Source organism: Lagenorhynchus albirostris, chromosome 6 (assembly GCF_949774975.1).
Source record: "Lagenorhynchus albirostris chromosome 6, mLagAlb1.1, whole genome shotgun sequence".
NCBI classification, from domain to species: domain Eukaryota; kingdom Metazoa; phylum Chordata; class Mammalia; order Artiodactyla; family Delphinidae; genus Lagenorhynchus; species Lagenorhynchus albirostris.
Window position 1 is genome coordinate 4282503 of NC_083100.1, and position 17541 is coordinate 4300043.

A 17541-nucleotide genomic window follows, 5' to 3' on the forward strand; every position below is an offset into this window, starting at 1 on the left:
TAGATTTTTTACATCAGGAGTTCTTTACCCACCCCCAGTGTGAAAATATCAAGAACAACTCAGGACAAACATGAAATACATAGTCATTAAGTCATAATAATAAATTTAATTAATGAGGTAATATTCAATTTATTAATTTAATTCCAAGAATATTAAGTAATACTCCTAAATTTAAGGAATAAGCAGTTTATGAAATTTAAATGGTGGGCTCCTTCAGTTTTTTCCCTGCTTTTCATCCTGTCTCAGCATCTCTGCACTGGCTGGTTCATCTTCTTGAAGGCCATGACCATTGAGAAGGATGATGACTGAGTGACATCACCCAGGCAGCCTTCCTGATAGGAGACGATGAACTACATGTTCTGCCAGCCCTGGAGGGTGTTGATGGAGCCGTACAATGACACTGAGCTCCAGGTGCCTTGGGGGTGCATCACGCTACCTCAGCACAGGCTCCAGGAACAGTGCCCTTGCCAGGGAGACACACATGGACCAGCCTCTGGGGATACCTGTGTGGCCCAGTTCTGCATTTCAGGGTGAAAGTTTGACCAACCAGCATCCTCTGTGGCTAGGCCTCTGTGGCTATCACCCATAGCTCCTCTGTGTTTTGTTGGGCCAGCACGCAGATAGTCTTACAACATGACCACCCCTGACCGTGGCTCAGGGATGGAGACCTTGGTGGCTGCACCAGCCGGTCCTTCCTTGAGAAATTCTGAAACTGGGACAGAGAGAGACTACTTTCTGTCTCCAGTTCTGAACTGTAGTCTCCCAAACTTGTAAGTAGTTGGAGCCTTTGTTCACCAGATACTCCAAAGAAAGAAGCTTCAGAGAGAAAGAGCGAGAGGATAGAGAGAGAGGAGAACAAAGCAGGATCCAATAGGAGTAGAAGGCAATGACAAGTTCCTGAAGGCATCGTCTCCCCTGGACACATCCCTGATGCTGGCAGACACCCAGCTTTGTTCCTGCCCTTGTCCCAAGAGGCCCCAGATCCTTCCACCAATGTCCCCTTTGGCTAAACTAGCCAGAAGACTGTTTCTTTAGGTCCCCATAACATAGAGAAACACGTAGAGAAGAGAGAGATTCCCGTTCCAACAAATTTACTTTGACGCCACCCCATGGAGAATGGAAACCCCAAGGCATCTGTGATGGGCATAAAATATATCACAGATGGGGGCTTCCCTGGTGGCACAGTGGTTGGGAGTCCGCCTGCCGATGCAGGGAACGAGAGTTCGTGCCCTGGTCTGGGAAGATCCCACATGCTGCGGAGCAGCTGGGCCCATGAGCCATGGCCGCTGAGCCTGCGCGTCCGGAGCCTGTGCTCTGCAGCGGGAGAGGCCACAACAGTGAGAGGCCAGCGTACCGCAAAAAAAAAAAAAAAAAAAAAAAAAAAATATATATATATATATATATATATATATATATATATATCTCACGGATGGGATGCAGCAGCAAGCCTGAAGCAAGGGATACCTACGTTCCCCTCTCTTGCATTCTCAAGTGCTCTGTTTCCTCACCTTCAAAATCGTAACTGTAACTTTATTGGTCCTACATAGACCAGACAGAGCCACGTCAGCAAAGTTTCGTCTTAAAATTTAGAAAAGCACAACACTTGAACATGCTTATTAATAAACAAAAATCACAACATTAGATACAAGTGTCATCATTCTCCACTGACTGTCCACACTCACCCACTGGACCCTAGAAGCTCAGTCTTAGTTCACCCCAAACACTCCGTTAGCCGTGGAAAGTTTTGGTTTTCAAAAAGTGCTGCCACTTCCTGGAAGTCCTGGGTGTGCTATTCCACCAGGTCCTAAAGAGACAGTCCTGTATGCTAAAATGCTTTTTCAAGGGAAGGCCTATTCAGAATTCTCTGGACTGGGGAGATGTGGGGAGTCACACCAGAATGGGAAAAGGCAGAGCTGATGACCAGAACTTAGCTTCCCCCCAGTCAACTGGTCTACCAGAAGGCAGCCATGAGTGTTCTCATAGAGTATCTAGGACAGTGTGTCTAGATACTAGGGCCAAAAGCCCAACCATATCCTTGAATAACACTTCTACAATCTTGATTATTGACCTTGGAATAGTAAACATTCATTTGACCTCCACTAATTTGAAATATCTGTACACAAATGAAGAGCAGAAGTTTATATTAGTGTATAAAAACAAGTTTCCTAATAAAGCAAATTAATTTTGTAAATGATTTTTGTAACGGGGTAATTTAGGTCAAAATAAAACCAAATTATTTTTTTTAATTGTGACTGTTCACGTACACATGGTCAGTGGTGCTAATGATAAATTATTAGGTTTAATTCAAAGATCTCTATAGCTCAATTCTATGCTATCCTAATTTGCATTATTATTTTAGGTAAGCTCAGATAATATTATATTTCTTTAAAGAAAATTTGTTAAGCTGTCATTGGTTAATTGAGGCCTAATCGATACGAATTACTGGAATTTTACAGTAATGATCAAAATGGGCTATGGTTACACTTTCTCCTTTTGACTTCATTTATGTCTCCTTAGCGGGAAGGAACTGTCTTCACACCACTGGCTTCATCACCTCTTAAGTGAGGATGGGAAGTAAAGCGAGTCTCTGATGCCCTTGTCCTAACTGTATATTTTAAATGGATTTGAGTCCTGGAATCATGACCAAAATGCTCTTCTGCTTTCTCTTCTCTAGCAACAGTTAGATATCCCCATACCGAAGTATTTTCTGAAGGAGAGGTTGGAAGTAATAAAAGGAAGAGAGAAAATCCTTGCTCAACTATTAGCCGACAGTGGATTAGGCATAACTGAAGAGGTTTGTATATCATTTTAACAAACTATTCCATAATCTGTAAAACCTCCTTTTCTGCTGTTCCTAATTGTGCGACAAACAAGAAGACCGTTTTCGATGCGAGGAGCGTGGCACCCTTCCTCCCGTGTTATTCAGTCACTAAGAAGTTGCATAACCTTTAGGTGTGTTTTTGACCAGTCATAACCATTCTTTTTTTAAGATCAAAACATAGTACTTCGTTGGTTAAATCAGCATCTCTAAGACTGAGTAGATTATTGACTCAGTTTACTGGTTCATCTCAAAGTCACCCAGCCTACAGTCAGAAGCAGAATGTTGTTCATATAAAATAACTGAGTGCTGAGGTAGCTAGGAGCTAAAAAATTATGACACTCTCTGAAAATGCCGATTGACCTCTTGTAACTTCAAGCTGAGTGGCACTTAGATCACCTCGAATGGACTGTCTCTGGGCAAAGCGGGGGAAACCCTTAGAGACTCCCCTGGAAAGTCAAGGGCAGAACCCAGTGGGTGCCCTGGCCCCATTCCTCCTATATCCCCAGTATGTGCGCGGCTGCCCCCTTCCCGGTTTCCGCAGCTGTCTTCGCTCCGACCCTCACTGCCTTCTCGTGGATTCTGTGGTCATCTCCGTTCAGCCTTCTGGTGGGCAGCCCTTTCCACGGGGCACTGCCAGATGAACCTGATCAACCCCTCACTGCCGGCAAAGCAGTGCCTCCCGCCTCTGGCTGGTCTTCACGGCCCAGGCATTAAGGCGGCAGGTGAGCCGCACAGGGACAGTTCAGAGTGGCCGGGGCACTGTTAGTAGCTATGCTGAGACTGCGTGCAGCCTGGGTGCGCAGGGCAAACCGACACCTGTGGTCTTGGGACAGGTAGGCCCCGTGGGGTACTGCCAGCCTGGGCCATGGTGTGAAGGAAGATTCCAGGTGCACCCAGGATGGCAGGGGGGAGGGAGAAGCGTGTGCCCTGTCTGCCTGCCGAGGGACCTGAAGTGCATGCGCCGGATCAGCAGACACACCACGCCCCGAGCTGTCTGTCCTTTTGCACAGGCAGCGTCTCGCCGCAGCGAGGGTTTGGTCTCCTCGCTGTATCCCTGTCAATGTGATGCTAATTCTGCAGAGCCCAAGGTGGCACAGCATCCCTGGAGAAACCTTTCTTGACCCACCTCACTCCCGACCGCCCCTCCTTCCTGTGCCCCTTCTCCAAACGACCGGCCCCCCTTCTACATTCTACGTTCCTTGAAGCGGATTCCTGGGAATCTGGCCTGGGGGTTGTCCAGCCGTTCCTTCACCACAGGCTCCTGGGTCTGTGCCGTCTGTCACCGCATCATCACCAGAACGGAGCCCTCCCTCCCCAGGAATCCACCCCAAAGAGGCCCTGGCCCAAAGCGTTGACAAGCAGTGCAGAATCCGCGGAAGATCTTCTAGGGAAGACAGAGAAGGGAGGTTCCACGGCACACGCTGCAGTCAAACCCAAAGTCTCCTCTCTGCCGTTTCTCCTCCCCACTGTCCCTCCCGGTTTGTGCGGGGTCGGCAGCAGGAAGGTTTCTCTCCTCCCTCACTCCGCATCCAGCCCTGGTGGCTCCTTTCTCCTTGTTACGTCGAGCCGTTCATCTCTGCTCCAGGCCCTGCTTCAGGGGTGCCTAATGCCCCACAGAACATGGGGCTTCTGAGCAACACCCAGGCATCTGTGTGACCTTCCCATGCCCTTCAGTGTCTCACTGGACCCCCGCTCTCACCTTAAGCTGCTTATTTCTTGCAGGTATATGCAATGTATACCCCAAGAAGAATTTTGATAAGGGAAAATGACTGCCCACTGCTATAGTGGTCATGCAGAATATTTCACTGATGTTCAAAAAATCCTTGTCGGACTGAGTAGATGACACAAAATCCCTCACTAGTATCCCTTAAAAGCTGAAATTATTTTAGAATGGCGGTATGGAACCTAAAGGAAATAGACAATAATAACTAACGTTTGCCGGGCACCTGCTCTGGGCTTAAGGGTTTTTACATACATCAGCTGCTTTAATGGCAGCATAATATTCATTTTACCCTCACGTGCAAAACGCATTATCGAAAAGGAGGGCTCACTGCAAATTCGAAGCAGTGAGATCCCTCTGAAAACCAAACCCTGAGCAATTGTTGTGTGAAAGAGCTTCCTCCCGTAAGGCTCTAGGTGTCCCCATGCTGGGGGCAGTGGGTGCTTTCGTGGAAAGAGCGTGGCCGTCTCGGTTCCAGTGGACCCCACCCCTGACTAACTGTGGGAACTTGCGTAAATTATTTTACTGTTTCCACCCTCGGTCTTCTTAAGTGGTCACAGTAATACCTGTCTTGGCCTTTGCTCTGTGAACTGGATGAGAATGCATGTGAAAAGCATCTGGCATCTGTAGGTCCTCAATAAATGTCCCGTTTCTCCCCTACTTGCCCCTTTCTCTGCACCGTCCCCTGTTGCACAGAGAAATGACCGGACCGTCCTGGGAAACTTGGTCCAGGGGATGAATTGGAGCACCTCTACCTGGTCCCACAGTGTCTTGCCCTGGACCCTGATGGGGTGGCCATTGCTGTCCTCTGAGGCCTGGAAAAAGACTCAGCCCATGATTGAGTGTTTTTCGAATTCGAAAGGCCTCTCCCTTCTGCCTCTATCCACGCAGGAGGCTTGGGTGAAGCTAGGCCAGGCCCACAGCTTATCCCTCCTTCCAGGGACAACGCCTGAGCTCATGCAGGACCCAGGATGCCCCCAGCAGCCTTGCTCTTGTCCCTCTCCTCAGAAGACAGCACCGCGCCTCACCGGACCTTGCCAAAACACACCCCACTTGAGATCTCCAAAGACAATATCCTATTGCATGAGCCTGATTTTCTCAGTCTTGATAGTAACTATCACATTCAGATGTTTTAAAGTGCAAGTGTGCAGGTACTGGTACACATTTCCCATATAAAGGTTTTTTTATTAATTAATTTTTATTGGAGTATAGTTGCTTTACAATGTTGTGTTAGCCTCTACTGTACAGCAAAATGAATCAGCCACGCATGCACATCTATCCCCTCCCTTTTGGACTTCCCTCCCATTTAGGTCACCACAGAGCATTAAGTAGAGTTCCTTGTGCTATACAGTATGTTCTCATTAGTTATCTATTTTATGTATAGTATCAATAGTGTATATATGTCAACCCCAATCTCCCAATTCCTCCCACCCCCCCCCCTTTTCCCCCTTGGTATCCATACATTTGTTCTGTGTCTGTGTCTCTATTTCTGCTCTGCCAATTAGGTCATCTATACCATTTTTCTAGATTCCACATATATGTGTTAATATATGATAAAGTTAAATAGATACCCCTAAAGTGATTTTAATATTAGTCATATTCACTAGATCATCCTGTAATTTATATTAAAGTCAGCATTTGACTTCATCTATATTTCACATTTCAAATCCTCATAGTAGATATGTTTTGAATTTGTACATTTCTACTATTAAGTTAATGAACAGTGACAGCAATTTCAAGTTTATTTCAATCCATTTTATTGGCATTCCTCGTATAATTTGCTACCAACCTAAAACCTTGTGGAGCTAATTAGTATTTTGTTCAAAACGGTAGAGGAGAGCTTAAGGGTCCTTAAGTATGGGCCCATGGCGTGAATGAGGCATAGTATCAAAATATATGTATTCACGGGAAAAAATGATTCTATCGAATGGCTATCATGCTCTCTATCAGCAGTTTGGAGACTCTCAGCAGGGTGGTGTTAGAAGTTAGCATGTGATGTTTCTGGAATCAGCTGACGTCATGAACATGTTTAAACATTGATTTATCTTAAATGTTTTTGCAGAAATACCCTGTAAAGCCTATCCCCCTAGAAGAGGCTGTTAAATTAATCCAGGTCGCCGAGAGGGCGCGGCAAGGGCGCCTAAGAGCCATGTTCATGAAGCAGATCTATCTTCAAGAATTCAGAGCAATGCAAGCCAGGCTACTGGGCGAGAGAGTGGCCGACGTGGGGACTGCCGCACTGTGTATCCAGAAGGTGTGAACGGGGCGCTTTTGGACTCGGGGGCAAGGTGCCTTGACACAGCTGGAGATGCAGACCAGGGACGGGGGTGAGCTCTGAAACTCCAAATCCCCACATCCTACCTTTAGTAGGACTGGCCTAAATTCCAGAAGGACTGATCATCTTACCCTGGGGAAACTGTTAAGCAAGCTTCGTTATGTTTTTTTAAATTTTGTTATAAATAGGTGTGAAACTCAGGCATTTTGTTGAAATATTTTTAAAGATCACCGATAACTGTTGGAAAGAATGTTGCTATATAAGTCCTCACTGAATTTTTAAAAAGACATTTACACGCAGATGTGGTAATTATAGAAAGGGAGCGGGTTAACACCTGGGAGCTTGCAGAAGCATGTGCCGTTTGCAGAAGCTCCAGTGACCACCACTAATAACCAGAACACAAGTGGTCCTTTCAGAAGGGGCCCTTGAAGTTTCCTTCCCTTTGTCAGATGACCACCCTCGAGTTATACCCCATCTTTTTTCAAATTGTGACTGAGGCGGCTCATGGGAAAATGCAGAAGATGGCAACGTGACACAAGTTAGAATTAGGTTGGGGAGAAAGTAAGTACAAGGACATAAAACAGAGCCAGAAGATCAGGAATCTTGTCCCTAATTGTGTTTGAATGGGAGTGGTGGGGGTGCTGGGGAGAGACAGATAGACTATTTTCTTTCAAGGTTCTGTGGGGATATAAGGTTTTTCAATATTTATTTTATTGAAGTATAGTTGATTTGCAATGTTGTGTTAATTTCTGCTGTACAGCAAAGTGATTCAGTTATACATATATATATTCTTTTTCATATTCTTTTCCATTATGGCTTATCTCAGGATATTGCATATAGTTTCCTGTGTTCTACAGTAGGACCTTGCTGTTTATCCATTCTATACATAATAGTTTGCATCTGCTCATCCCCAAACCATCCCCACCCCCACCCCAAGCCTTGGCAACCAGAAGTCTGTTCTCTATGGGATATAAAGTTTTAAATGAGCATCTGAGTCTAAAGCTTGACTTGTACGATTCTTGGGTGTTACTGTGTTATATGCCTCCATGTTACAGTGGACATTTTTCTGTTAAAACTCTGAAGTACCACCCTTAGATTTAGCCCCTCACTTCGCAATCTAGAAGTTTCTCTTGAAGAAATACAGGTAGAGGAACCTCACTAACAAAAGCTATAGGCTATTTGCTCCCCAGCTTTATTGAGATATATTTGACATATAACGTTGTGTAACTTTAAGAGTAGGACATCGTGATTTGATATCTGTGTGTATTTCAAAATGATTGCCACAGTAAGGTTACTTAACACGTCCATCACCTCACATAATTGCCATTTTTTCTTGTAGTGACAGCATTTGAGGGCAACTCTCTTAGCGATTTGCAAGTATAAAATACAGTATTGTTAACTATAGTCACCATGCTGTACATTTTACCCCCAGAATTTATTCATTTTATAACTGGATGTTTGTGTCCTTTGACCACCTTCACCCATTTCCCTCCTCCACCCAGCCCCTGGCAGCCACCAAAGCTACTCTCTATTTCTATACATTTGCTATGTTTAGATTCCATATGTTAGTGAAGCATAAAGTATTTGTCTTTCTCTCTGTGACTTATTTCTCTTGCCCACGAAATGCATACACGTTGTCGCAGATGGCAGGATTTCCTTCTTTTCGTAGCTGAATAATACTTCACTGTATGTGGGCATCACATTTTCTTGATACAGTCATCCATCAGCAGACACTTAGGGTGTTTCCATATCTTGGCTGTTGTGAATAATACTGCAGTGAACATGAGGGTACATGTATCTTTTCAAATTAGTGTTTTCCTTTTCTTCAGATAAACACGCAGGAGTGGAATTTATGGATCATATGGTAGTTCTGTTTTTAATTTTTTGAGGAACCTGCATCCTGTTTTCCATAGTGGATACACCCAGTTACATTCCCACCAACAGTACGGGAAGGTTCCCTTTTTTCTCCACGTCCTCGCTGACACTTGTTATCTCTTGTCTTTTAGATAATAGCCATCCTAACAGGTGTGAGGCTGTTGCTGGGTCAGCAGTGGACCCTCCAGTTGCTCCCAGGGACAAGGGTGGGTCCTGTCTTGTCCCTGGGTGGACAGAACTGCCTCTAGTACCCCTTGTTCAATAGGGAGGCCCTGGACAAGAGTCCTCATCAGGGTCCACCGTTGGGTCCTGGGAAAGTAGACAATGGTTTAGGCCACTTCTGTGATTCATACTTTCTTTAAAATTTTTGCTTGTGATCACAAAAGAAAAAATACTCCATCAACACACACAGGTGCACAACCTTGACCGCATAATCATTACATCATTTGGGATGTGGAGGTTACATGGGAGAAACAGTATGACCATGTTTTCTTTATTTTTTATGTATTAAACAAGTAACCATTTATTTATTTTTAGGTTTGGCGAGGTTTCCATCAGTGCAAGAGAACTGAAAGAGAGAGAGAAGAGGAGATGATATTCCTGGGTATGGTAAGTTTTCTTATAGACAAATAAGCATCTGGTTTTCTTAAAGACAGTAGAATCTGTAAGAGTTGTGTCTTCCTTAGAGAGTTTTTGAGAGAAGAAAGGAAAGCAAAATACATGACTGGTGACTTAAGAGAATGGAATCGCCTGTATTATCTAGAAGCCTGCCCCAGGTGATCCAGAGACAGCAGGGTCTTGTCTGTTTACACGTCTGCCGGAATACACGGGCTGCTCCAAAGGTGGGACAAGCTGTGAGCTGCCCACCGATATCAGCCGTGCCCTACACTTTGTTAATATATGTTCGTATTCATGGTCCTGAGAACGGGTTTGCCCTGATACAGCCGCCTTCTTTTGGGTGATCTCCATGGTGATTACTGAATCAGAGTTGAAAGGGTATAGTACTCAGTTACGGCCACAAACTTAGCAGCTGCAACAACACACGTCTGTTACCTCGGGGTCTGTGGGTCAGGAGTCTGGGCTTGACTGAGTCTTCTGCCTAGAGGCTCACAGGCTGCAGTCAAGGTGTCGGCTGGGGATGGGGTCTCCTCCTGAGGCTCAGCTGGGGAAGGATCTGCTTCCACGGTTGTGTGGCTGTGGGCCGGATTCAGTTCCTCACGGGCTGCCAGATTGAACGCCTCCGTGTTTTTGCCAGTTGTTAGCTGGAGGTAGCCCCCAGCCCCTTGCCAAGTTGGCTTTCCACGTGGCAACTTGCTTCATCAGAGCTGGGGGGCGGGAGCTGCTTACAATCCCACGCAAATGATACGCATCACCTTTGTCCTATTCTGCTGGTTATCAGCAAGTCATAGGGTCCACTCCGTGGTTTTTAAGACAAAAGTGATGAAAGTTATAGAGCAATACCCTGAATGTGGGACCACATGCTGTTTTTTCTATTTACAGTAATATCACTGATAAGGTCTTCTAATTTACTTTAAATCCTAAGACCTCAGAAAAGAAAATTTAAATAGTCACGTTTCCGGTTGATCCCAGAACTCACTCTTTGCTCTTGCATCACTTTTTTTTTTCGGTACGCGGGCCTCTCACTGCTGTGGCCTCTCCCGTTGCGGAGCACAGGCTCCGGACGCGCAGGCTCAGCGGCCATGGCTCACGGGCCCAGCCGCTCCGCGGCATGTGGGATCTTCCCAGACCGGGGCACGAACCCGCGTCCCCTGCACCGGCAGGCAGACTCTCAACCACTGTGCCACCAGGGAAGCCCTCTTGCATCACTTTTATAATGGCCTGTTCTAAGCGACAGACGACGTGGTTTTAGAATAGCACATATTCTCCTCCGGCCCCGCATCCTGACCGCTCCACGTGCACTTCAACCTCTGTGCTTCACCTCTGTTGTCAGCACAGAATGGAAAACAAGAATTATTCTGTTTGAGGAAGGGATTCACCTCCGTGGTGCAGACACCCGGAAGAGCATCTTTCCCTGGTGAAGGGGCGTACGCTCACTGCCCCTGTGTGCGGAACCGCAGTTGTGACGTCCAGGCTTTATTATCTTAAAAAACATGGTGACTCATATCAGAGTGGCATATATGATTCAAGAAATACCCTGATTTCACCACCTGCATTCTTGATTTCTTTTTGATGTTTGAGTTTCAAAAATAAGTCAACATTAATTTTTGGAATTGAAACCCCTAGGATCCCAGCCCATCTTTTATTTCTTGGTTGTTGAGGTGCCATGATGAATCAAATGGGTGAGTCCTTGTCAGTTTCTAAGGATCTTTATGATTTCAGAACTGTGCTGGGTGCAATGTTATTCAGCCATAAAAAGAGGGAAATCTTGACACATGCTACAGCATGGATGAACTTTGAGGACATTATGCTAAGTGAGACAAGCCAGTCACAAAAAGACACATGCTGTATGATTCCATCTTCATGAGGCATCTAAAGTTGTCAGACTCATAGAGTCAGGAAGTAGAAGGTTGCCAGGAGCTCAGGGAGGGGCAATGAAGAGTAGTTCAATGGGTATAAAGTTTCAGTTTGAAAAAAAAAAAAGTTCTCCAGATCTGTTGTACAACAATGTGAATATACTCAACACTACTGAGTGGTATACTTACAAATGGCTAAGATGATAAATTTTATGTTATGTGGTTTTCACCACAATTCAAAAATTGTTTTTAGTTCACTGAACATGGAAATGTATATTGAGATGGTTCTATAGGAATCATCACTATTCACTAATGGCCAAAACATGCAAGTTAAAAATTAAATGAGATAGTGTATTTCATTCAATCTAAGATGTTGTTCATTATAAGATACATCATGATTGAAAATGAAAGAAAATGTTAGAGCAAATAAACCAAAACATATCCCTGATCATAATATACAGCCATCCCTGTATATTTAACATTTCAGGTATGTTAAACCATGAAAAATATGTATGTTAGAACTGATGATAGAAGGCAATTTGTATCTGTCTTATTGGGGGGAAAAGTTTTTTCAAGTTATATTGGAAAAATCAATATCATTAAAATAACCACACTACCCAAGGCAATCTATAGATTCAGTGCAATCCCTATCAAATTACCAATGGCATTTTTCACAGAACTAGAACAAAATTTTTTTGAATTTATACGGAAACACAAAAGACCTCGAAGAGCCAAAGCAATCTTGAGAAAGAAAAACAGAGCTGGAGGAATCAGACACCCTGACTTCAGACTATACTACAAAGCTACAGTAATCAAAACAATATGGTCCTCACACAAAAACAGACACATAGATCAATGGAACAGTATAGAAAGCCAAGAAATAAACCCATGCACCTTGGTTCAATTAATCTATGACAAAGGAGGCAAGAATATACAATGGAGAAAAGACAGTCTCTTCAATAAGTGGTGCTGGGAAAACTGGACAGCTACATGAAAAAGCATGAAATTAGAACACTCCCTAATACCATACACAAACATAAACTCAAAATGGATTAAAGACCTAAATGTAAGATCAAGTTATAATTATTGACAGGAGTGTGATGAGATGCTTATTCTCATACACGGTGAGTTAAATTGATTCAGCTTTTCTGAAAGAGGCAACACAATCATTAAAATATATCCTTCCACCTGAGTTCTAGTTCTAGCGTAAGGAAATCATCAGAAATAAAGGTTTATGTGCATAGACATTTCCTACAGTGTTGTTTTAAATAATGAAAAATTGGAAATACACAATCCTAGCGTTCCAGGGTAGGGATGGAGTTAAATGATTGATGGTGGACCTACCTTAAAGTAGTGATAGACCACCATTAAAAAAATATGTTTATGACTCATTTTTGATGTGAAAATGCTCAGAGTGAAAATACAGGATTTGGAATTGTACATATAATAGGATTTCAACTAAATAGATACACACATACATGCACATAGAAAGGAAAGAAAGTTTATATCGTGTTCCTTTTTTCATGTCAGAACTCTGGAAGTTTTTTGTTTTAATTGTATTTTCCAAAATGTTTAAATTTTACTGCATTAACTGGAAAAAAAAGGCACACATTTAAAAATAAAAGCAAACAGCCATAGAATATTATCAATTTTTTCTATTCAGATCTCCAAATTGTTTGGTGTATGTACATAGGTGGACAGTTTATGATACAAAATTGTTTCTCTGTTCTACCCGTTAGAGACACAGAAATATGAGATGTAATGATAAAAACAATGGTTATCTCCAATTTTCTACTTTAAAAATTAAACTTGCGGTCAGAAGATTCAATCTAAGATAATCTAAGTGTAACATGAAATTTTATGTAAGCAGCAGTTTGACTCAACCACTTCCATTTAATTTAATTCAGCCGACATTTACTGAATATGATGCGTAACAGGCCAGAAACTTAGGGAATGGCCAAATGCTATTTTTTTAACCTGAAGTTTTAATGGCTTACACTGATACCACATAAAGATAGAGTAACATGTTTTTTACTGTAATTTTCCTGTTTTACTTTGTCATTTGTATATGCTCAACTCAAATAAAGGAAGTCTGTTTTAATTTTTCAGCAGTACAGAGTTTGGATAGTAAATAGGACAGCTTGTCTGTTTTGTATTAAATGCGACTTTCTCCAGTTTGCTTTTTTTCCAAGCATGTCTTCTCTTGGTATTACATGTTCTATGAAATTTTACACCATTGAGAAATATATGCATCCAGTTTTTAAAAGAATGGTATCTTCTGTTTGCTGGCTGATAACCATAAAATCCATTACCCCAAATCCTGGGAATGTTTTCAATTAAATACATTTTCCACTATATCACTAATTAAGATAGTGTCTACTCATTTTAAAATTTCATTTTTCCATTATTTTACTTTGTTACATCATATCAGTGTATAAACCATTGACTTCTCTGATCAGAACAGTATTTGTATCTTTGTGGGAAGCTTGGCCTATTTCCAGGGGTGAGTATTTAGTAACTGAAATGAGAATTAGAGCAAACGACATAATTATGTCCTCAGTTCCTGACTAAATGTTGCCTTTACCATTGTCATATAAATTATTTTTTGATGTTGCCATTTTAAATATTTATATTCTAAAATCTACAAAGGAAAATAAATAGCACTCTAAAAATTCATGTGCAGTTATTTTAATTGGCAGAGCCAATGGAGTGGATGAAGGAGGACACTTAATGAATGTAATACATTTCATTCTGTGGGTCCCTTTGAAATAATGTGTCCTACAGCCAAGACCATGGTGTATTTTATGTTACCCTGAAGCTATCAATGTTTACGTTATAATAAAGAACACTAGGGGACACTTATTAAACACGAAGAACTGTCACTTTGAAATGCATCAACTAAATCCTCAAAACACCATAACACCCTGCTCACTTTCAAATTCTAACGTGAAACAGGCTACATTATAGATTATTTTTCGGTCAATAAATTAGACTCATTTCTTATTAACAAATAACCCCAGGTAGGAGCTTGGGCACCCAATGAATGCTCCCGAAAGGCGACTCTCTCCTGAGGCTCCCCTTGGTCTGGGGCCCTCAGGGGCTCCTCTTTGGGAACTGCTGTCAAAGCCAAAATGAGCGAAAAATCAAAATGAAACCGTCTTTATGATCACACTTTGATTTCAGCCCCAAACCATGGCGTCCGGCTTGGTCCTGTGCATTACTCATTATATTTGGCACCAGATGACCTTTGGTTGTTTCTAGAAATAAATGTATTAAAAAACAGATTTGCCATGATTTATGGGGTTTTGTTTTGCTTTGCTTTGGTTTTATTTTACTTTTTAAATACAAAAAAAAGCTGTTTCCCTAAGTGTCTGGGGACGGCAGCATCTTAGAAATGAGTGCGCGTCTCCCCTTGGCCTTTGAAGGGTTGGCCTGCCAGGTGGATGGAGTGGCAGGTGTCTGGGGCGGCCCCTCTACCACGTGGGTCACGGGGGGACACTTTGAGCCTCTCACTCACCCTCCCCCTGAGCCTCAGTTTCTCCTTCTGTAAGGGCAGGATAGTGTCACCTGTTTCACAGAGCTGTTAGAAGGGCTTCCGGACCCGGCCTAGAGCTTAGACGGGTTGCCTTCAAGGAATGGTGGCTGATTGCTCATCGTCTTGGAAAATGACATTACGTTATCCCGATAACTGAATGATTTTGTACAAAGGAAAACTATCACGGTACATCACAACCTTTCTATGTAACAAAACAAAATATTTCAAAATAAGTTGTTGCCTAACACATGCATGCCACTGATTTCAAAATATAAACTGACTTGGCCCTTGTTATTTGCTGCTCGTGTTACCAACCAGGATTCTCAGCCTCCTTAATCAATAGAAATTGATAAGAGGCCCAAAGAAATTCAGGCTAGGCGTTACTGGGGCCCCTGCTGCAGCTGGGCAGTTGGGTTTTTGGTCTTTATGTATCTGGTTGTTCATGATTTGCCCCAACTGTGCATGCACGCAGTTATTTTTAGTCCCTTATAGTCCCTTTCTTTGCTTTTTGTTGCTGGAGGAGACGTTTGTCCAGGTGCAAGCACTGTAGCAAAGGGTCCCAGGTCCCAGCCTGTCTCACTTAGATTTATGAACCTGAAATTAGTCTATTAAAAGTACAATCTGGAAATGCAGTGCCACTGGAACAGCCCAGCAGGGTCCGAGCCTCACCCAGCTGCAGAGGGAGGATTCGGAGATCCCTAGGGCAGCAGGTACTGCCCACCACGTACACTGTGTGTGTTGCACCAGGAAAATGTTTGCAAACCAGGAAAAGCAGTGATCCTGATACAGGCATGCATGAAAGGCTCTTAGGTTGAGCAAGGGAATCAGAGCCCGAGGAGGACACCCTGAATAATTTCTGTGATTCAAAAGTCCACCTCAAGATGCTTTGGGAAAAAAAGAAAACTCACTGTTTTCTTTTCTGTTAAATGAGATCTTACAGTCTAGTTAACTGGGAACCTTTAGTTTGATTGTAAGTATTTTTTATTGAAGTATAATTGTCATGCAGGATCATATTAGTTTCAGGTATATATCATAGTGATTTGACGTTTATGTACATTTTGAAATGGTCACCCCACGAAGTTATTACAATATTATTGACTACATCCCCTAAGCTGTGCGTTTCACTCCTGTGACTTATTTATTTTATAACTGGAAGTTTGTTTCTCTTAATCCCTTTCACCTACTTCTCCTGGCATCCACCCCCCGTCCCCCGCCCAGTCCCCCTCTCCCCTCTGGCAACCACTTTGTTCTCTGTAACAATGAGTCTGTTTCGGTTTTGGTTTGATGTCCATGTGTATTGATTTTTAGATTCCACATATAAGTGAAATCATATGGTATTTGTGTTTCTCTGTCTGACTTATTTCACTTAGCATAACACCCTCCAGGCCCATCCATGTTGCCACAAATGGCAAGATTTCATTCTTTTTTATGGCTGAGTAATATTCCTGTGTGTGTGTGTGTGTGTGTGTGTGTGTGTGTGTGTGTGTGTGTGTGTGTGTTGTGTTGTGTATTATATATATATTCATTTATTCATCTTCTTTATTCATTCATCTATGGATGGACACTTAGGTTGCTTCCATATGTCAGCTATCATAAATAATGCTTCAGTGAACATGTATCTTTTCAAGTGAGTGTTTTTGTTTTCTTCAGATAAATACCCAGAAGTGGGATTGCTGGATTGTATGGTAGTTCTATTTTTAATTTTTTGAGGAATCTGCACACTGTTTTCCATAGTGGCTGCACCAGTTTACATTCCAGCAGTGTAAAAGTGTTCCCTTTTCTCCATATCCTCACCAACACTTGTTATTTTTTTTTTTTGGCTTTTTGATAATCGCCAGTCTGACAGGTGTGAGGTGGTGTCTCATTGTGGTTTTGATTTTCACTTCCCTGACGATTAGTGATGTTGAGCATCTTTTCATGTGTCTCTGTTGGCCGTCTGTATGTCTTCTTTGGAAAAAGGCCTGTTTATGTCATCTGCTCATTTTTTAATTGGGCTGTTTGTTTTTTACATTAAATTGTGTAAGTTCTTTATATATTTTGAATATTAACCCTTTATCAGATACATAAGTTGCAAGTATTTTCTCCCATTCAGTAGGTGGCCTTTTAGTTCTGTTGATAGTTTCCTTTGCTGTGCAAAAGCATGTCGTCCCATTTGTTTATTTTTGCTTTTGTTGCCCTTGCCTGCAGAGAGAAGTCCAAAATAATATTCAGATTGATGTCAAAGAGTTTACTGCCTTATGTTTTCTTCTAGGAGTTTTATGGTTTCAGGCCTTACATTAAAGTCTTTAATACATTTTTAATTTATTCTTTTTTTTAAAACTGTTTATTTTTTTTTTAATTTTTTTATCTTTTTGGCTGTGTTGGTTCTTCGTTGCTGTGCACAGGCTTTCTCTAGTTGCGGCAAGCAGGGGCTGCTCTTCATTGCAGTGCGTGGGCTTCTCACTGCAGTGGCTTCTCTTGTTGTGGAGCACGGGCTCTAGGTGTGCCCGCTTCAGTAGTTGTGGCACACAGGTTTAGTTGCTCTGTGGCATGTGGGATCTTCCTGGACCGAACCCATGTCCCCTGCATTGGCAGGCAGATTCTTAACCACTGCACCACCAGGGAATTCCCTAATTTATTCTTGTATATGGTGTGAGATAGGGGTCCAGTTTCACTTTTTTGCATGTAGCTGTCCAGTTTTCCCACCACCATTTGTTGAAGAGACTGTCTTTTCTCCATTGTATGTTTGTGCCTCCTTTGTCATAGATTAACTGACCATGTGTGCATGGGTTTATTTCTGGGAAGTATTTATTGTTATTCTTATTCTGCTTTATTCTTGCCCTGGGTCCCCAGGTCGTCAGA

The 17541-nt window shown here is 42.7% G+C and overlaps 1 protein-coding gene across 1 annotated transcript in view; it reads left to right on the top strand.

The window, feature by feature from the left end:
- The window catches only part of IQCA1 (IQ motif containing with AAA domain 1), a 168876-nt gene that overhangs the window by 10468 nt on the left and 140867 nt on the right, over window positions 1–17541 (top strand). Inside the window, exons 3-5 of the mRNA XM_060151211.1 lie at window positions 2675–2794; window positions 6604–6795; window positions 9229–9300. Coding sequence (XP_060007194.1) covers window positions 2675–2794; window positions 6604–6795; window positions 9229–9300 — 384 coding nt within the window. The remainder of the gene's footprint in view (window positions 1–2674; window positions 2795–6603; window positions 6796–9228; window positions 9301–17541) is intronic.